General features: G+C 45.8%; 1 protein-coding gene across 7 annotated transcripts in view; it reads right to left on the bottom strand.

Moving 5' to 3' along the window:
• The window catches only part of SFXN5 (sideroflexin 5), a 105,799-nt gene that overhangs the window by 64,853 nt on the left and 22,740 nt on the right, over nt 1–18,206 (bottom strand). For all 7 annotated transcript variants that reach the window (XM_037027239.2, XM_037027238.2, XM_037027235.2 and 4 more), the window contains 3 exons: nt 4,930–4,956; nt 4,342–4,396; nt 2,644–2,669 (listed from right to left, as the gene is read on the bottom strand). In XM_037027239.2, coding sequence (XP_036883134.1) covers nt 2,644–2,669; nt 4,342–4,396; nt 4,930–4,956 — 108 coding nt within the window. The remainder of the gene's footprint in view (nt 1–2,643; nt 2,670–4,341; nt 4,397–4,929; nt 4,957–18,206) is intronic.

Raw genomic sequence — 18,206 nt, 5'->3', positions numbered from 1 at the left:
TCTGAAAATTCTGTCTTTCAAAAAAATGAAACATGACAAATACAAATGAAGCACCTCCTGTTCTCCTTCTAGACTCCATTGCCTTCTCTCTCTCCAGAAGCAAATAGTACCATGAATATGTTGCTAATAGTTTCCATAAATGTTTTTATAGATACATGAAAAATGCACCCACAAACTATATGATATTGCTTTGCATATTTTCAAACATTATATAAATGATGTCAAACAGCATTATTACTCTCCTCCTTTTTTTTTCATTCAACATTGTTTTTGAGATTTATCCATATTGAAAAATGTAGCCCTTGTTCATTATTTTCTTTTCTGTGTTAAGTATTTCATTGTATGACTAAACCATGACTTCCTTATCCATCTTCTTGTTAATGGACGTTTCAGTCCAATTTTTTGCTTTTATAAACAATGCTGAAAATATATTCTTTTCATACTTAAATGTGTTTTGTGTATGAAGTGAGATCTAACTTTCTTTCCATGTAAGTAGCCGACTATCTTAGCTCCATTTATTAAACGATCCATCCTTTTTTTCCCACTGATTTGTAATGCTGCCTTTCTCAAAGATCAAGTTTCCATATGGACATGGGCATGTTTCCAGGGTTTCTACTCTGTTCCATGGGGTCTATTTGCTTATCCCTATACCAAAACCAAACTGTCTTATACTATTTGATCGGATGAGTTCTCTCCCATATCTTTTTCTTGAAAGCTGTCTTGGCCCATAGCTTGCTCATATAATTTTTAGTACCAACTTATCAAGTTCCAGCAAAATAGGATTTTGATTAGAATTATACTGAATACAGATTTTAATTTTAAGAAAATTGATATCTTGATGATCATGAGTATTCCTATCCAAGATAATGTATGTTTATTTATTTAAATCTCCAATGTCCTTCAATAACTTTTTGTAAGTATTTCCATAAAGGCCTTGCATATCCTTTCTTGAATTTATTTTTAGGTACCTTACAGTCTGAAGTGCTATTGTAAATGCTCTCTTTAAAAAAAAAAATTCTAGATGTCTGTTATAGGCTCATAGACACACAATTTTCCTTATATATTTGTCTTACATCCAGAAATCTTTTTAAAACAGTAGTTCTAATAGTTTGTCTATTCTCATGAATGATCTTGTTTCTTCCTTTCCCATTCTAATACTAGTTATTTATTTTTCATGTCTTACTGTACTTTCTAGTACCCTAGGAAAATGTTGCCTAGAAATATTATCAGGCATTCTTACCCTGTCCCAGACATTCAGAGTTTATCTTCATCTGTTTCATCTTTAAGAATGGTACTTGCCATAATATATTATATTCCCCATGCCCCCCAGGGAAGGAAGTATAGCACAGAGAAGACAAGCAGTGACTTTATAGCATCTTATTATGCTGATGGACAGTGACTATAATGGGGTATGTGGTGGGGACTTGATAATGGGGGAATCTAGTAACCACAATGTTGCTCATGTGAAACCTTCATAAGAGTGTATATCAATGATATCTTAATAATAATAAAAAAGAATAGTGCTTGCTATAAAGTTGGGATTTTTTTTGATAGACCCTCTATTAAATTAACAAAGTTCCCTTCTAAAGCTAGTATCACTGCATCAGTTGTTCTCTCTAGCCTTCTAGGTATAAGCCAAGAGAAATGAGGTATACATGCTCTAAAAGACTTGTACAGTCATGTTCAAAGCAGCACTATGTTGTGAACTCCAAACTGGAGAAAAACCAAATGGTCACCACCAAACAATAGGAGGGAGGGATGAAGAGATCATGATACAGTTATAACAATGGAATAAGATGCAGCAACGAGAAAAGAACAAAGAAAGAAAGACTACATATGAGAACAAGGATGAATCTCTAAAACAAATAATTTTGAGCCAAAGAAGCCAGAACAAAAAAAAAATTCATCCTGATGATTCCATTTATATTAAAGTTCAATAATAAGCAAACCCAGGATATATCAAAAGAAGTCAGAAAAGTCAGGGAAGATTCCCTCGGGGGTGGTGACCGAGAAGTGTGCATAAGAGGTGTCTGAGATGCTGATATGCTTAAATCTTTTTCTAAGTGGCATTTATTTGGATATGCACACCTTGTGAAAACTCATCAAGCTGTACATTTATGATGAATGCAACTTTCTGTACATCTCTTTTACTCTAATATAAAAAACATTAAGAGTAAACTTAACCCTGATTCCAAAAGTGAACAAAAAGAATACTGAATCCTTTCTGAGTTTAATTTAAGCTTTAGTTTTGAGAAGGCACTCTTACTTCCTGATTTCCCAAGCTTTTGGGAAAACTTTAATTAGCAAGTCCTAGCGATAATACTCTGGATGGATAATACATAGGGATGAAAGCAGTTAGAAGCTGTGTGCTGGGTGGACACCATTGGCACGCCTTATAAAAAGAAGTCTGGCAATACACATCAAGGGAATTTTAAAAAAATTATGCTATTTGATATGACATTTTATCCAATAATTCCCCTCCAAGAATTTATCCTAAATCAACATCTCAGTCAAATATTTACGAACAATGATGTAAAGTTTTATACATTAAAATTTTTTTAGAAAAATTATACAATTAAATTTTTTCTAGAATTTTAGAAATGACATAAAGTTATACATTTAAAATTATAGGGTACTACTTACAATTGGTGTCCCAAAAGGAATGTAACCTGCGAGAGAGGAGAGAAAAGGGTCAACTCATAATCCCACCCAACTGCATCCCACGCACCCCTCAAATGAGATACCGGAAGAGACTTCTATGCTTGTTTTGTTAATGGCCCTGATGAGGGGGCTCAGATCAGTTAGCAGGAGGCACCTCCAGCCCCCAGACATCTTCCGCTCAGCTCTCCCCAGGACAGAGGGCTCCTCTGTGTCCCCCAGCCTCTGTCTCTCTGTTCCCCTTTAGCCAGACAGTTCTCACAGCTCGTTTTTCTAACACATACCCTCACTTCCTCAGCATCATGACCGTTTCTGGGAAGGGAAATCTTTACCCACCCCAGATGTGTACCTCTAAGTGCCAGAGCTCTTTAAATCTCTTGTTTCCTGTCTAGATGTCCTCTGTAGAGCAAGAGAGAGCTGGTGTGAAGTGCAGCCAGGCCCTGGGCAGCGTGGGCTCACTGCTCACGGTCATGGACCATGGCAAGGCTCCCTCCACTGCTCCCACTACTGTCAATGGGCAACCTCCTGTCCCCAACCTCTGACTTATGGCAGCCGGTCAGCTGGTGGCCAGACAACAGAGAACCATGCTCATCTGAGTTACTCCTAGAGAGGTGGTTCACATTGAGTGTGTGCATTAGAGTGTGCACATAATGCATCACTCTCCTATCTGCATCCCTCTGGGAAGAGGTCTAAAGTTTGACTGGAGAATTACAAGAAAAGCCAGGCTTGAGGTGAGGGCCTGATATGGCCTGTGCAGGGCTGGGGAGCACCTACGGCCACAGCTGTAAGATGCTTGGAGCATTCGATGCCTTGGAGCTGCTCACGGCAAAGCCGGGGGTCACAGGGCTCACTACCTGCCCCGCTCAGCACAACCATGCCGCATGGTTGTTTATTCTCTCTCTGCCATGATATCAGGCTCTCTGGGGGTGGGGACCCTGACTGGCCCACTCAAATGATGGAGACCCACTGGTAGAGACACTTTGTCTGGATGTCTGAGGACCTGTGGAGGAGGCAGGCAGCAGCCCTCCATGTACCCTGTAACTCAGGGGCGGTGCACTGAGAAATGGCACAGAGGAGGCATCAACACCCTTGTGAGTCTGACCTCTGTGTGTGACTCCGGGCAGGGCCTGCAGCCTTGTGGAACTGTAGGCAGGGTAACCACCTACCCCAGGCAGTGTGCCAAGTGCTTTCTAGGATATGAAGCTCCTACAGAGCTGTGCCTCCATGACCACAGGGCGGGGCTTCCCGGGGGCAGAAATCTTATATCCATTCTGCCACCCTACGCCCACCCACTGGTCTCCACAGAAGGGGGATTCTCCTTCCCAGTGTGTAAGGCAGAGCAAATGCAGTGCATTCTCTCTTTAGGGCAGGTTAATAGCCTGATCAAAGACCAGGGAGTTACCTTGGGATTAACTGCCACTGCGGGCAGGGGCACCAGATTCACCTGCAGAGACCTCCACTCCACCACAACTGCTCAGGCAGAAAAGGCGGATGGCTCGTCGGTGATTCTGAGGCCTGGCCAGACTTGAATGGCTAAGCCTAGGTGATTGCGCATGCGCAGGTGTGGCTGTGTGTGCAACAAGCCCCTCGCCTCCTCAGGCCAGCACACCCCTACGCTCTGGGAGCCCCACCCACAGAAAGTGCTCGAGGCTGGGCAGAACCCGAAGGGTCCCAGGGGCTTACCTGACATTCTAAAGGGCATGAAGATCTTCTCATTGGTGTCCGGGTGTAAAATAGCCTGGCAAGAGCCAAGAACAGAGCACAGGATGGGCACACGGGTGATGGGACAAGGGCAGGGAAGGCAGAGGGAAAGGACAGGTCTCCAGGAAGACTCAGACCACCAGTGGCTGTTATCTTGCCTTTTGGCTGGTCAGTCTTTTCTCACCTTTCAGGGCAAGAAAAAAACAAACAATGGGCCACAAACAGCGCGCCTCCTAACTAATGCTCAAGGATGAACAGAGGGGAGAGCGGACCGTGTCTGCCCTGCAGGCCCTCTGTGCCCCATGCCGGCAGACAGTCGGCCCGTAATAAGGATTTTGTGACAGGAGCCCATAGGGAAGGTGTCTAGGGGCCCTGGGAAAGGCAAGCTGGCCTGAGCTCTAGTCTTCAGAAACTCAGGCCCCGAGTTCTGGGGAGGAAGGACGAGATGAGTAGGCTGGGAGCAAACGGGAGGGGAGAGACTGAGCACAGGACAGCCCTGGATCCTGGGACAGAGCAGGGCAGGGTCCAAGAGATCATGCAGGAAAGGAAAAGAATCCAAAACTGAATTACCTGCTTGATTTTCTGTGCACTCCAGAGCTGGAAGGAAGGGAGAGAGAGAGAGAAAAAAAAGAACAAAAATTATAAGCACATATCAAGTTAAGGTCTCAAAGCCACATGATTTATCCAAGACTTCCAGCCCCAAAGGGTGTAACTGTCCTGGCCATCTCAGGTCTGGCAGCTACCTGGGGGTGTGGCATCAGGGACCCCAGGACAGTGGAGCTTGGGAATCTCACACAGACCATTTAAACCAAGGGTTCTCAGCTCTGGCTGCACTGTAAAATTACTTTAAGCATTCTTCCAGCTTTTTCTAAAGCCACCCCACCCCCACCCCACAGTTGATTCTAAGGATTCACAGAAGAAGCCATGATTTAAATGAAGATATTTCAATTGTCTCCCAGAATCGCTAGAGGCAGTGCTGCATGATTGTTTCAGAGCTAGACACACCGCCTGGCTTTCTGGCTTCGCCACTTCTCCCTTTGGACCTCAGTTTCCTCTTCTGTAAAATGGGGATAATAGTTGTGTCTGTAACAGTGCTGAATGTATGAAAAGTGCCTGGAGCAGGGCTGGGCACACAGCAAGCACTTTATAACTGCTTACTATTGTCAATGGCATTTTATTCTTGTTGTTTCTGTCATTTAAGAAGGTTGTAGAGAAGAAAGTTGCTTAGAATGAGTGGTGAAACTGTCTCTTTCCAGCACAGCAAGGGGGACAGGCTGGAGACACAGAACAATTTGTCAATTCCTTCAAATGATATAAATACTGTATTTCACTGAATCTAAGACATCCTTAATCCTAAGACACACTATTCTGTACCAGTAAGAAAGAAAACTATGGTATATGCCAAGACCCCCATCAATGAAAAGATTCATCCTATTTAAGAGATGTCAAAATGTGATAAAATAGGACTTTTAGAATCAAAAACACATGGTAAATAAAAATTTACACTGTGGGCAGAGGCCAGTGCATTTTTAATGGAGAAAGAAAGGTGTGAGGAAGAGGGAGGATGAGACCAGCAGTGGAGGTTTAAAGTTTTCTAACAGAATAGTTCAGTTATGCTTCATTTATATGACAAAGTTGTTATCTGGAATATAAATTAAGCTTCAGAAGGTAACAAAAATAGGAACTTAAAATTGATATATAATAGCATATGCATTTTACTCATAGCAGAGTCCCTCAAGCCTTAATTTGCAGACTAATTATTATTTTAGATAGATTCCAAATATATTTGATTGTCTGCTATTCCAGACCCAGTTAGATTAGAAGCAGTAGATTTTTTTTTTGAGAGGGCATCTCTCATATTTATTGATCAAATGGTTGTTAACAACAATAAAATTCTGTATAGGGGACTCAATGCACAATCATTAATCAACCCCAAGCCTAGTTCTCAACAGTCTCCAATCTTCTGAAGCATAACGAACAAGTTCTTACATGGTGAACAAATTCTCTACATAGTGAATAAGTTCTTACATGGTGAACAGTACAAGGGCAGTCATCACAGAAACTTTCGGTTTTGATCATGCATTATGAACTATAAACAATCAGGTCAAATATGAATATCTGTTTGATTTTTATACTTGATTTATATGTGAATCCCACATTTTTCCCTTTTTATTATTACTATTATTTAATAAAATGCTGAAGTAGTAGGTAGATGCAAGATAAAGGTAGAAAACATAGTTTAGTGCTGTAAGAGGGCAAATGTAGATGATCAGGTGTGTGCCTATAGACTAAGTATTAATCCAAGCTAGACAAGGGCAACAAAACATCCACGGATGCAGAAGATTTCTCTCAAAACAGGGGGGGTGAGGTTCTAAGCCTCCCCTCTGTTGATCCCCAATTTCTCACCTGATGGCCCCCCTGCGACTGTGCCTGTCTTAGGTTGTTCCTCCCTTGAGGAATCTTACCCGTCTCTGGCTAACCAGTCATCTTCCGGGGCCATACAGGGAAATGTAAAGTTGGTAAGTGAGAGAGAAGCAATATTGTTTGAAAAGGTTAGCTTTTTTCCTTCTTTGGAGATTTATGCCCTGTGTCTTTTATGCCCAGCATTTGTCTTGAGGTATCTTTACCACTTGGAAGAATTATGATACTTGGTAATTTCGTTATGAGGCACGAATTCTATTGAAGGGTTGTAATTAGGAAGGAAGAAGAAAAGCTATAGAAGTAGCAGGCAGAAGAAAACATGGGAAGATTGGTTATTTCTTTGACATATCTAGAAGCAGTAGATTTTTAAAAAAATAATAATCGGGGAACAGAGGGAGCTGAATGCAGAATGACTATTAGCCACAGAAGGTAGGAGAGAGCATAGCAGCCAAGAGGTAAAAATACAACAGGCTGGTCTTTCTTTTCTCAGAAGGTGCTTTCCTGAAGTGCACCCCCAAGTCCCATCACTGTCAGAGGTGTGACTCCAGGCCCTGGGCATGACTCTTGACATCCCAAATCAGAATCTTCCATTTCCAGGTCCCCTGACCCTGTGGATTCACAGTCCAGCTCCTAGAGGCCTACCCCCAGCATCTCCCACAGCACCAGGTATGCAGCAAATCTAAGCCTCATCTAAAATTAAAATTTTATTTAAAAAACCTCAAGATCTCTTCTTATAATTCTTAGAAAGAAAAAAAGAAAAGAAAAAATCCCCCATGATTCTGCTGAACAGCCTGAGCAGGAAAAACTGGCCAATCAGAACAGGTGTTAGAACCAGGGAGGCCTGTGTCCAAATCCCTTACAGAATGTGTGGTGCTGGGCAAATTACTTTCTCTCTGTGCCTCAGGAAATGGTTTGTTATAAAGGTAGGGCAGGGACCTCGGTGCTCGGTGCCCCCCGACAGCTGGCGTTTGCCTTGGAGTATGCACAGCTAGGCCAGTACGTACCAGCCTCCCCCACGGGCAGGTGGGCTCATGTGACTGGGAGCCGGCTAAGGGACAGGGGGTAGACGTGATGTCTGACACTTCCAGGCCTGGCCCCCAAGCGTCCCATGGAGGACCCGTGGAGGCCAGGGAAGCCCAGGAAGGCCCTAGAAGAGGCAAGGCCATGAGGTGAAGAGAGCCCCATCCCTGGATGCACCAGGTCCCTGAGTCACACTGCACTCTGACAGGAGCGAGAGGCCGGCCTTGCTGTGGGCATCCCTGGAATCTGGGGGCTGTTTACTATAGCACTTGGCTTACCCTGACTAATACAGATGTTTAATTGAGATATCCTGAAGTCCAGCTAAACAGCACCACATTGTAATCCACGGCCATGTCCGTGTCCCTCAGGTTCAAGGACTGCCTTTTCCACTCCCAGGGAGTGGAAGAGTCAGGCAGATGCTGGCTCATCAGCAAAGGCAGAAGGTCAGCACGGTGTCAGCAGGCATGGCCAGGAACCCATTCCTTACAGACATGTTCCCAAGTGCTACACGCATGGCCCAGGCTGGCTAGCACCACAATAAGGGGCAAAGATAAAGCCTCGCCTGATAACTCCATGCTATTCTATCTTGCTGAGCACATTCCCTCTCATTAACTATTTGATTCTCACACTAAGAAACCTGATTCTATAGGACAGATGTGAAAACCAAAGCTCAGAGCCATGCCCAAGCTCTCAGGTGCAGCCAGAACTACAGCTGGACTTCTGACTCAGATTTCCATTCATCCCATTCACTCAGTCACTTTAGTGACAAGCACCATGTGCCAGACACCCTTCTAAAGGCTTTGCACATCATTCATTCATTTAATCTCCTCAAAAACCCTGTGAAGCAGGGACTAGTGTATCCCCCATTTTATAGATGTAGAAACTGAGGCACTGAGAGGTTAAGTGGCTTGCTCCAAACCCCACAGTAGCACTGGGATTTGAACCCAAGCAGTCTGGCTCTGGAGGCCCTACTCTTAACCACCACATGTACCCACTCCTAAATGCTAGCATACCAGTGCACACCATTCTGCCCCTTGAGGCATCTAATATATTTTGGGGATCTTTCCATATTAACACAGAGAGAGCAGCCTTACTCTTCCTAACAGAAACCCTGAATTCATGTATTGTAAACTGTACCTTGTTTATGGACTTTCAGGCTATTTCCCACCCTTTTTTTACTGTGGTAAAATATACATATATAACATAAAACTTACTGCTTAATCATTTTTTAAGTGGCAGTTCAGTGGCTTTACGTACATTCACACCACTGTACAGCCATCACCACCATCCATCTCCAGAACATTTTCATCTTCCCCAACTGAAACTCTATACCTAATAAGTACTAACTCCCCAATCTCCCTTCTTCCAGCTCCTGGCAATCACCATTCTGTCTCTGTGAACTTGACCACTCTAGATATTTCCTATAAGTGAAATCATACACTGTTTGTCCTTTTGTGACTGTCCCATCTTTACTGTTACAATCATGATGCTCCAGTGAATTTCCCTAGAGTTGTCATTATTATATCATTAGCATTTAAAGGAGAAGGATAAATATAGCAGACATCTCTGGCAGCATACAGAAGAAGCTAACCGTTACTCTAGGAAGAAGTGGGCAGTCGGGGGACAGGAAAAGGGAAATTTGGCTTTTGTTCTCTACTTTTTAAATATCTTTAGAATTCTGTAGACTGTTCATATGTTACCTATTCAAAAACAATTGTAAAAAATTTAAGAATAACCACTAGAACAGAAATAGGGTATACAACTTCTAAGCTCTTTACTGACCTCTGTGGCACAGACTGCTAATTGTCCGACAAAATCTATGCTCCTTCTTCTATAGGAATAGAACAGCCCTGTGCAGGGAGCTGATTATTGTACTACATTTCCCAGGCTCCTTTGCAGTAGGCTAATCCATGTGACTGAGTCCCCCAGGGGCAGCTGAGGGGAATTGAGTTGTGCCTCTCTCAGCCAGCACCTGAGGCCCCTCCATGCTTTCTGTCCCCTTCCTGTGAGCCAGAGCAAGGATGTGGCTAGAGCCCAACCTGGGCCTTGCAGAGAGGACGCCCCAAGGAGATGGCGGAGAAACATTATACAAGGAACGTGAGTCCTTGAATGATCCTGTGGAGCAGAGACCCCAGCCCACCTGGAACCTAAACTGTTACATAGGTGAGAAATAAACGGAACTAGTACATTTGTTGATCTTTTCATTATAGCAGTTAGGATGACCTAACTAAGGTAACCCATGTGGGGTTGTAGGAAATTGCCTCCCATAATACTGGGGAAGCCTTCCCAGAGGAGAGAGGAAGGAATGAGAGCTAAAACTGTGTTTGAGGCTCTTCTCGTGACATTTGGAATTGCTCCTGCCTCAAGAGGTGTTTGGGTGAAGTGAGAGGAACCTCGCCATTGTAAATTAAAATTCCTAGTCGTGGCCTGATCTCATTTGGGTTCATCCCATCTGCAGGCTGCAATAACAATAGTCAGGTCATACATTTGGGGCCCTGGCTCAGCCTCTAACTCACCGGTCTTACTGGACAAGTCACCACACATCTTAGCCTTACCTCATTTTTGTAAACTAATCAGGCAAGAGAAGGGGCAGGAGGTAGAAACAAGTCTCTCCAGGGTCCTTTCCTGTCTGATGTTGCCTGGCTGAGCCTGTAGAGAGAGCAGGATGAGGACCTGGGTCTGAGTCCCTGGGCCTGGGTCTTTCTCTGGGACCTGCTGAACTCATGAGTCAGATGCTGGATGCAGAAACAGCAGCAGGTACTACCCAGAAACCAAGAGCTGGTTGTTAGTTTGAAGTCTCACAAATCAATCCTGCAAACAGTTTACTGGTGAGGACCACACTGGGTGAAAAGACCACCCAGGAGACCACTTCTGTGACCCAGCCCAGGGATACATCTACAACACCCAGCATGGCACCTGGCAGGCCGTAAGGGATGCATGGACAGTCTGTCCACACTGAACATTTAGGACAGAGAGCTTCTGGCATGTTCTTGTCAGCCCCCTGAAGCCACTGTACTTTAAGCTACAATTCTTGGCGTGACCTGTTTCCTTTATGCTCACCCATCTCCCTCTGCACCCCTGACTGAACATAAAAATGTGCAGTCCTAATCCCTTGGAACTTTCTGGCTACAGCCACAAACTAGTGTGGGTATGAGACTTGCTTGATTTCTCAACTTGGGGAATGAGGACAAAAGCAGCGTGAGGGAAGCAGTGTGGGTGAGAGGTGGCTAGAACAATGCAGAAGTTAGCTGATTGCAGAAATAGCCTCTGTCTCAACTGAGCTGCCATATGAACCTACTAGAACCCCAGTGGAGACCAAGGGAGGGGCGGGGGTGGCCCAGACGTGATTCAGGAGAAGCCCGGCCTTCGGGGGTTGTGGGCAGCGGAGTAGGGCATACCCCAGTGCCCAGACCCCAGACGGGGAAGTAACTGCCTGGGCCCCGCCCCCCCACCTGGCTCTCTCCCCTTCCCCTCTGCCTCCTTCCAAGCTGCTTCTCCAAACCTCCGAAGGCAGCGAAGACAGAGCCTATTTAAAACAACATCCAGAAGGTAATTAAACAGAGCGCCTGAAGGGGATCCTTCTGTAAGGCAAAGGATGTCTCCATAAAACGTACAGAAAAATCTTCCTAATTTATAATTCGGGCCAATCCCATTATTCCTCACCATTAATTTTGTTGCTATGGTTACCCCCAGGTAATTTGTACATATGCAAGTCTATGTAGGGTGAAGGTACCCCCCAGTTCTATAGACATACGAAAGGAGAGAGAACTTGTCCCTCATCCTGTGGCATCGCACACAGCAGCAGTCGGGACAGTCGGGACTTCCGACAGCAGCTTCTCTCCATTAAGAGGATGGACCCTGGAGGCAAACCCAGATTTGAATTCCAGATCTGCCACTCACTGGCCATGAGATTTGGGGCAATTTACTTAATCTTTTTGAGCCTCCACTTCCTCATTTGCAATATGGGGATATGAATATTTACTTTCAAGGTTACTGAAGATCAAAGAATATCAGAGAAAATTCATCTATTCAACAAATATTTATTGAGCACCAATTATGTGCTGGGTACTGTTCTAGGCACCAGGAATACATCAATGAAGACCCAGATCTCAACTTTCATGGAACTTACATGCTAATGGAGACAAAGCAATGTAAGTAATAAATAAATAAATTTTCTCTGATCCGTTAGAAGGATAGGTGCTTCAAGAAACATGGCAAAGTAAAACAAGGTAGGACAGAGAGTGCATGCTAGCAGCGGCGATGAGTTTACAGAGATACGTAAGGTGGTCAAGCTAGTTTTTATTGAGGTCACTTTGGAGGAAATACTTGGAGGAGGCAAGCCATGCAGATATCTGGTGGGAGACTGTTCTGGCAGACAGCGCAGACAGTGCAAAGGCCCTGACGCAGAAGTGGGCCTGCCTGGCATGTTTGAGGGACAGCAAAGGAGGCCAGTGTGTCTGGAGTAGACTGAATCAGCAGGTGAGTAGTAGGAGACAAGGTCAGAGAGGAAAGGAGGATCTGTGGGTTGTGCCAAGGACTGTGAATTTTACTCTGAGCAGAGAGGTTCTACTGGAGCAGTGGTTCTTAACATGGTGCTTCTGTACCCAGGGAGTAGCTGGCAATGTTTGGTGGTCATGACTTGTGAGGGGGTGCTCCTGGCATCTAGTTGGTAGAAGGCAGGGAGGTTGTTAAACACCCTGCAGCACCCAGGGCAGCCCCACATGGAAGGACAAGCCAGCCCCTAGTGCCAACAGTGCTGAGGCTGAGAAGCCCTGAATAGAGGAACAAATGATGTAACGTCTTTTCACAGGTCCCTCTAAGTGCGGCATTGGGCATGAAGAGAGGGGTCAGGGTAGAATGAGGAGACCACCCAGGAGGCCACCTCAGTGGCCCAGCCCAGAGATGCATCTATAATACCCAGTACAACACCTGGCGCATCATATAAATGCCTCAACTAATACTGATCACTTGCCTGTTCTGTGCTAATGATATGGACCAACCTGGGGGCCAGCCCAGAGGGGCAAGGTAATCAGGATCCAGAAGTCTAAGGCTAGGAGTCAGGCTAAGGAGAGGGAATATTAGCTAAGTCTTTCTTTCAGCCAGCTTCTGACGCCCCTGCTAATACCTAGAGATTTGGGGGTGCAAGTATTTTTAACTCTGGTATTTTCTCTGCTATTTTTTGGCAAAGCCAAACACGGCTGAGCCCATCTCTGCTCAGCCAGAGGAGAAGCCTTGCAGGATATCTCTTGCATCCAGGCTGGCCCTTCTCCTCGGCAGGTTACAGGCAGAATCCATCCTGCACAGGGCCTGTACGCGTGTGTCAGGCCAAGCACAGCAGGGTAGGCACTTAATAAGGCAGACTTGTCCCCAGCCTCTGTGGAATGTGGAATGATGGGCAAGAACCACCATCAGAAGCCCACAGCGGCTCCCAGAGACTGCTCACCTCACTCCTGTCCATGCCAGGAGCTTCCAAGCTGGCTTCCCTAACCTCACACGCCCCTCCCCAATCAGCCTGGCATTCTACCAGACTGATCCTAGCACAGCGCACATTCATGCTACTCCCTTGCTCAAGAGCTTCCAGTAGCTTCCTCTTGCCTCACACAACAAACCTAGCATCTCCACCTGGGTTTCAAACACTTTCACAATCTGGTTTGCAACTTGCCAGCCTCCCCAACATTCTCTAATAATCTCATGTCTCCCCATCATTCCTCCCTCCCTCTTTCAATCCCTCTCTCCATCCCTCTCTTTCCGTCTCTCCTTGCTCTCTCATCTCTCTCTCCACTCCACTCTGCATCTTGGCTTTGATCTGTGACTTAAAGTGCATGTCCCTCCCTGGGCCACTGCTGTCTCCTGCCATTCTACCTCCAACCTCTTGTGCTCCCCCTCCACAGGCCTTTCCTCATCACCTCCATCCCCAGGCCTCTCCCCCAGCTGCACCCCTACCTCCATTAGCATTAAGTCCACATGGCTTAGCCACCAGCCTGGCCTCTAGCCATCTGCCTCTGTGCGGTCACCTCGCCTGTGCTGGGAGCTGGCTGTGTGAGGGCAGGAACCAGGGCATACGCTTATTTCCCCTTCAGTGCCCACCTGCCGCAGCACCTTTTACATCCTGAGTGCTCAGCAGATGCTCACAGTCTGGACTGACAGCATGAACCACACAGGGGTAACTGGGCTGCAAGACCTTCACAAATGCCAACTTCCTCTGACCACACCCTGCCTCTCACGATTTCACTCTCCACCATTTGCATACTAGCTCTGTGACCTTACAAAAGTAATGCAAGCTCTCTGAGCCTCAGTTTTCTGGCCTGTAAATGGAGTTAATACAGGTACCTACCAAATAAGGTTTTTGTGAAGATTAATTGAAATAATATGTGTGAAGTGCTAATACTGAGCATGGTGCCTGGTTCTTAGTGAGCGTGTAGTGAGTGGTGGCTCATCACCATGGAGGTCTTCAATATTTAACCCCATCCATCTCCATCTATGCCAAACCATTCCAACAAATCCCTGGCCCATGAAGTCCACACAGCACAGTGTGGGATCTTACCTGCCTCTGTTGATATTTTTGCTCTTACCTATGGCTTTGTCGTTTAGCTAATAGCTACAATCTTTATTAGGATTTAGAAAGCAGGAACAGTGCCTCACAGAGTTACCAAAAGAACAGAACAGGAGACCACACATCAAATTTCTAACCTGTCAAGCTCAAAGGGTAAATTATGCTTATTTGTATTTTATCCTCAGGACTAATTTTTCACTGGGGCAGCAACCTTTTAAGGCATTAACAGTCTCCAAAGGAGACATCAGTCACTCACTAACAGGAGACCAAAAGATAGCCATCAAGTGTGAATGAAAAACTAGCAAATCCCCTAAGGAGATTTCATAACCAGAGGCAGGTTAGATAACAAAACTGGTGCTCAGGTTATCCAGCACTGCCTATGACATCAGGACAGCCTGCAAGTGTCAGAACGCAGCCACGGCTGCTGACCGACATGCCTAAAACAGGACAGCAGAGCAGGCACAGGCCCCAGGAGCAGATGAGGCTGCTGTCCAGACTCAGATCAAGAACTCCATGGGCCTCTTGGTGGTACACACATGACCCTTGAGGAGCACACCAGCCTGGACCAGGAATGGGGGACTGTCCTTAACTCCAGATTGCTGAGGCTTCCTCAAGCCCTGGGCTGGAATGTCATCAGCTACCTGCTCTGCCCCTGTGTCTGTGGAGACCAGAGCAGGGTGTGGCTTTGCAGATGAGGGCCACAGAGGGAAGCCGTGAGAGCTGCTGTTTGCTCTGGGAGCCAGGAGGGCAAGAAAGGGAGGGAGGGGGTGGATCTGCCTATTATCAGACCCAGCAGCAGGCTGACACCTAGAGCACTATGCTACCCCAATGGACACTGCAGGCATCACTGGCATGAGCCAGAATTGTGAAGCACAGCTAGTGCCAAGCCCTCTGCCCCCCAAGGCCCTCAGCCTCTCCTGCCAGCTCCCTAGAGGCATATGGGGGCTTCAGGACAGAAAACAAAGAGGCCCAGAAAACAGGACAGGCAGCTTTAAGCTACTGAAGGGAGGAAAGAGGAGAAATCTGGCCTCATTCCCCAAACTCTGGATGCTGGAAGGAGTGCCAGAGGCCAACCTCAGCAAGGACAGAGCGGAGCTTGAGGGGGAGCAGATACAGCGTCAGGAAGGGCCTGGAGGTGACCCACTCCTGACAGATCCAAGAGGAACTGCAAGGGTCTGAGGACCAGTTTGGCCTAGAGAGGGGCATGTCAGGTCATGCTACCCAGGCACCTCAGGGCCCACAGCTGAGACGAGGTCACAGCCTGCTCTCCCTGCTTGATGGTTTCCCCCAACTCAGCCAGCAGCGCAGACGCCTGGAGAAGACCCTGCCTACCAAGCACTACGCCATCTCACGTCACTCCCCTGGGCCCTGCACAAGGACATCTGGCTGCGGTACGCATCCGCTCATGCATTTGCCTTCCCCTCACCTTGCTAGGCTGCAGGTGGTGGGCACACCCGCCTGTCACTTCCCGTGGAGGGACTTGTTCTCTCTATACTCACGATGTGCCTCCTCGTTGGATTGCTCCGACCCAGTGCCTGCTCCTCACCGGCCCATCTCACCCCTCAAATCTCAGGCAAGAAATCTCTCCCAGACACCCCTAGTCAGAGTTGGTTACTCTTTCCTCTGCTCTCCCAAAATACTATGTGTCTTCACTGTTCTGGGGGGTCCATGAGGCAAGACTCTCACCCAGCTTCCTCCTTGCCCCAGGCTCTAGCACCAAAACCGGCCTGTAGGTGCTCCATGAACACATAGTGAACCAAACTGGACTGGGGAGGGGGGGAACTTCAGCCCGTTGGCAGCACAGGGCCTCAGCATGGGCTTGTGCCTATAGGTGCTGGAAGAAAGCAGGAACAGTGCCTCACAGAGTTACCAAAAGAACAGAAGAGGAAACCACAGCAGAGGAGGGACAGCAACATGTGTTTGGATGGAAAATGAGTTTTAGTAACTGACAGTAGAGATGTTAGGGAGCAGTTCTTTATTTTCCTTGGTTCTTGCCCCTGCTACAACAAAGAATTGAAGGGCAGAAACACAGTGGTAAAGCAGAATAAAAATTTTATTTGAAGTTATGCACTTAGCAAGTGCGGGCATCCTCAAAGAGGAAGCGCCCTGAAAGGTGGGGGCTCCCCTCTTTAAGGATTTTTCAAGAATGTGACAAAGGGCTAGGGGGTATAGACTTGTTAAGTGGTCTCAAGATGTTTATCTTTCATGAGAGAAATTAAGTGTCTTCTCTTCCATTATCAGTCTTCTAGGTAATTCTTCAAAATTAACACAAGAAATTTACTGATCTGGTTCCTCCCCAGGACAGCAGCTTCCCTCTGGGACCATATCAATCAAGACCGCCTGTCCTGCCCCCATGGTGGGCTGAGTTGTTGTCTGTTTGCTGAAGAATATGTTAGGAATCTTACCTCCTAACTTTCTGGCTCTTGAAATGGAATCTTAGCTTTAAGATGAACTCTCTCCTGCTCTTACTATGCTGTTTATATCTGGGCTTGTTTGGAAAAATTCATCATGATGCTTGTCTCCTGCCCAGGTTGCAAATTACTTGATTAGGGGCTGGAGGAGGAAAAAAAGAGCATGTAGGTTAAGTTAAAGAATAAACTGAGCCTTTTAGCAGGCTAAAGTAAACCTTACAATGGCATGATCTAATGGACACAATGAAGACATAGGCTGCACTCCGATACATTTCTTTACCTGGGGAATATTTGGACATTCGAAGTTACTCCTGGCCTTTGGAGCTTCAACTGATTAAGTCATTAACTCTGTGAGTCTTTTCTGGCTCTCTCTTTTTATCTGGTTAACTCTCTGAGTCTCTTTTAGTGGGCTTTACTGGTCTTATTCTCTATCCACCCCTCTCACACCTAATTTTCTTCCAAACAGAGAGAAGGAAGCCATCCCCTAAATGCCTGCAGAGGGCATGCTTAAGAAGCTAGCCCATTGCCCCCAGGACACCAGCAAAGTTCAAAACTTGGAAAGATCAGGCATCCCAGGAAAAAAAGAACTAATCATAGGGCTAAACATAGGGGTTGGTTGAAAGCCTCTCCTGAAAGCCGTCAGAACCCCATGCCTCCCCACACAGCAAGACCACTCTCACTGCTCTCAGCTGCATCCCCCTGGTGCTGGAGGCTTATCATCCTTCTGGAGAAACTGAATCCAAGTGATTCCGGCCTTGGAAACACTAAGACAGTGGAAGGAGGGAGTAGATGAGGCTAAAAGCAGGGAAACTAATGAAAGTATGTGAGGTAAACTGGGATTCCAGCCTCCTTCCCACACTTGGCTTGCCGAATGCAGAGAGATGAGATGATACTGTATATACAAAACAGGAATCAGATTCTATGAAAAAGAGTAAAGAAAAGAAACAATCAAAGAGCTCTTAAAAATTAAAATTATACCAACTGGAGTTAAACATTCAATAGACTTGTTGAAAATAAACTCAAGAGCATTTCCTGCAAAGCCAGACAGGACAGATGGAATAGAAGGAAAAAAAAGATAAGAAAATGTGAGTGATGTGAATGTCAATAGAAGATGTCAAATATTTGACTAATAGAGGAGTTCCAGAATGAGAAGAAATTGTCAAAGAAACAGTGTAAGAAATTTGCCAGAACTGTGAGATAGGTGTCTTCAGATTGAACAGGGTCACCAGGAACCCAAAATAATGAATTTTAAAAGACACAGTATTCTGCAATTTCAGAAATAAATTTTATAGAGAAGATCCTAAACATTTCCAAAGATAGAAAACAGATTACCTACAAAGAAACAGGAATGAAATATCATGAAATTTTCAACAGCCATAATAGAAGCCAGAATACAATAGAGCAATGTCTTCAAAACTCTGAAGGAAAATGATCATCAACCC

Source organism: Manis javanica, chromosome 1, assembly GCF_040802235.1.
Source record: "Manis javanica isolate MJ-LG chromosome 1, MJ_LKY, whole genome shotgun sequence".
In the NCBI taxonomy this organism is placed as follows: Eukaryota; Metazoa; Chordata; class Mammalia; order Pholidota; family Manidae; genus Manis; species Manis javanica.
This window is presented reverse-complemented; position numbering and strand designations above follow the sequence as displayed.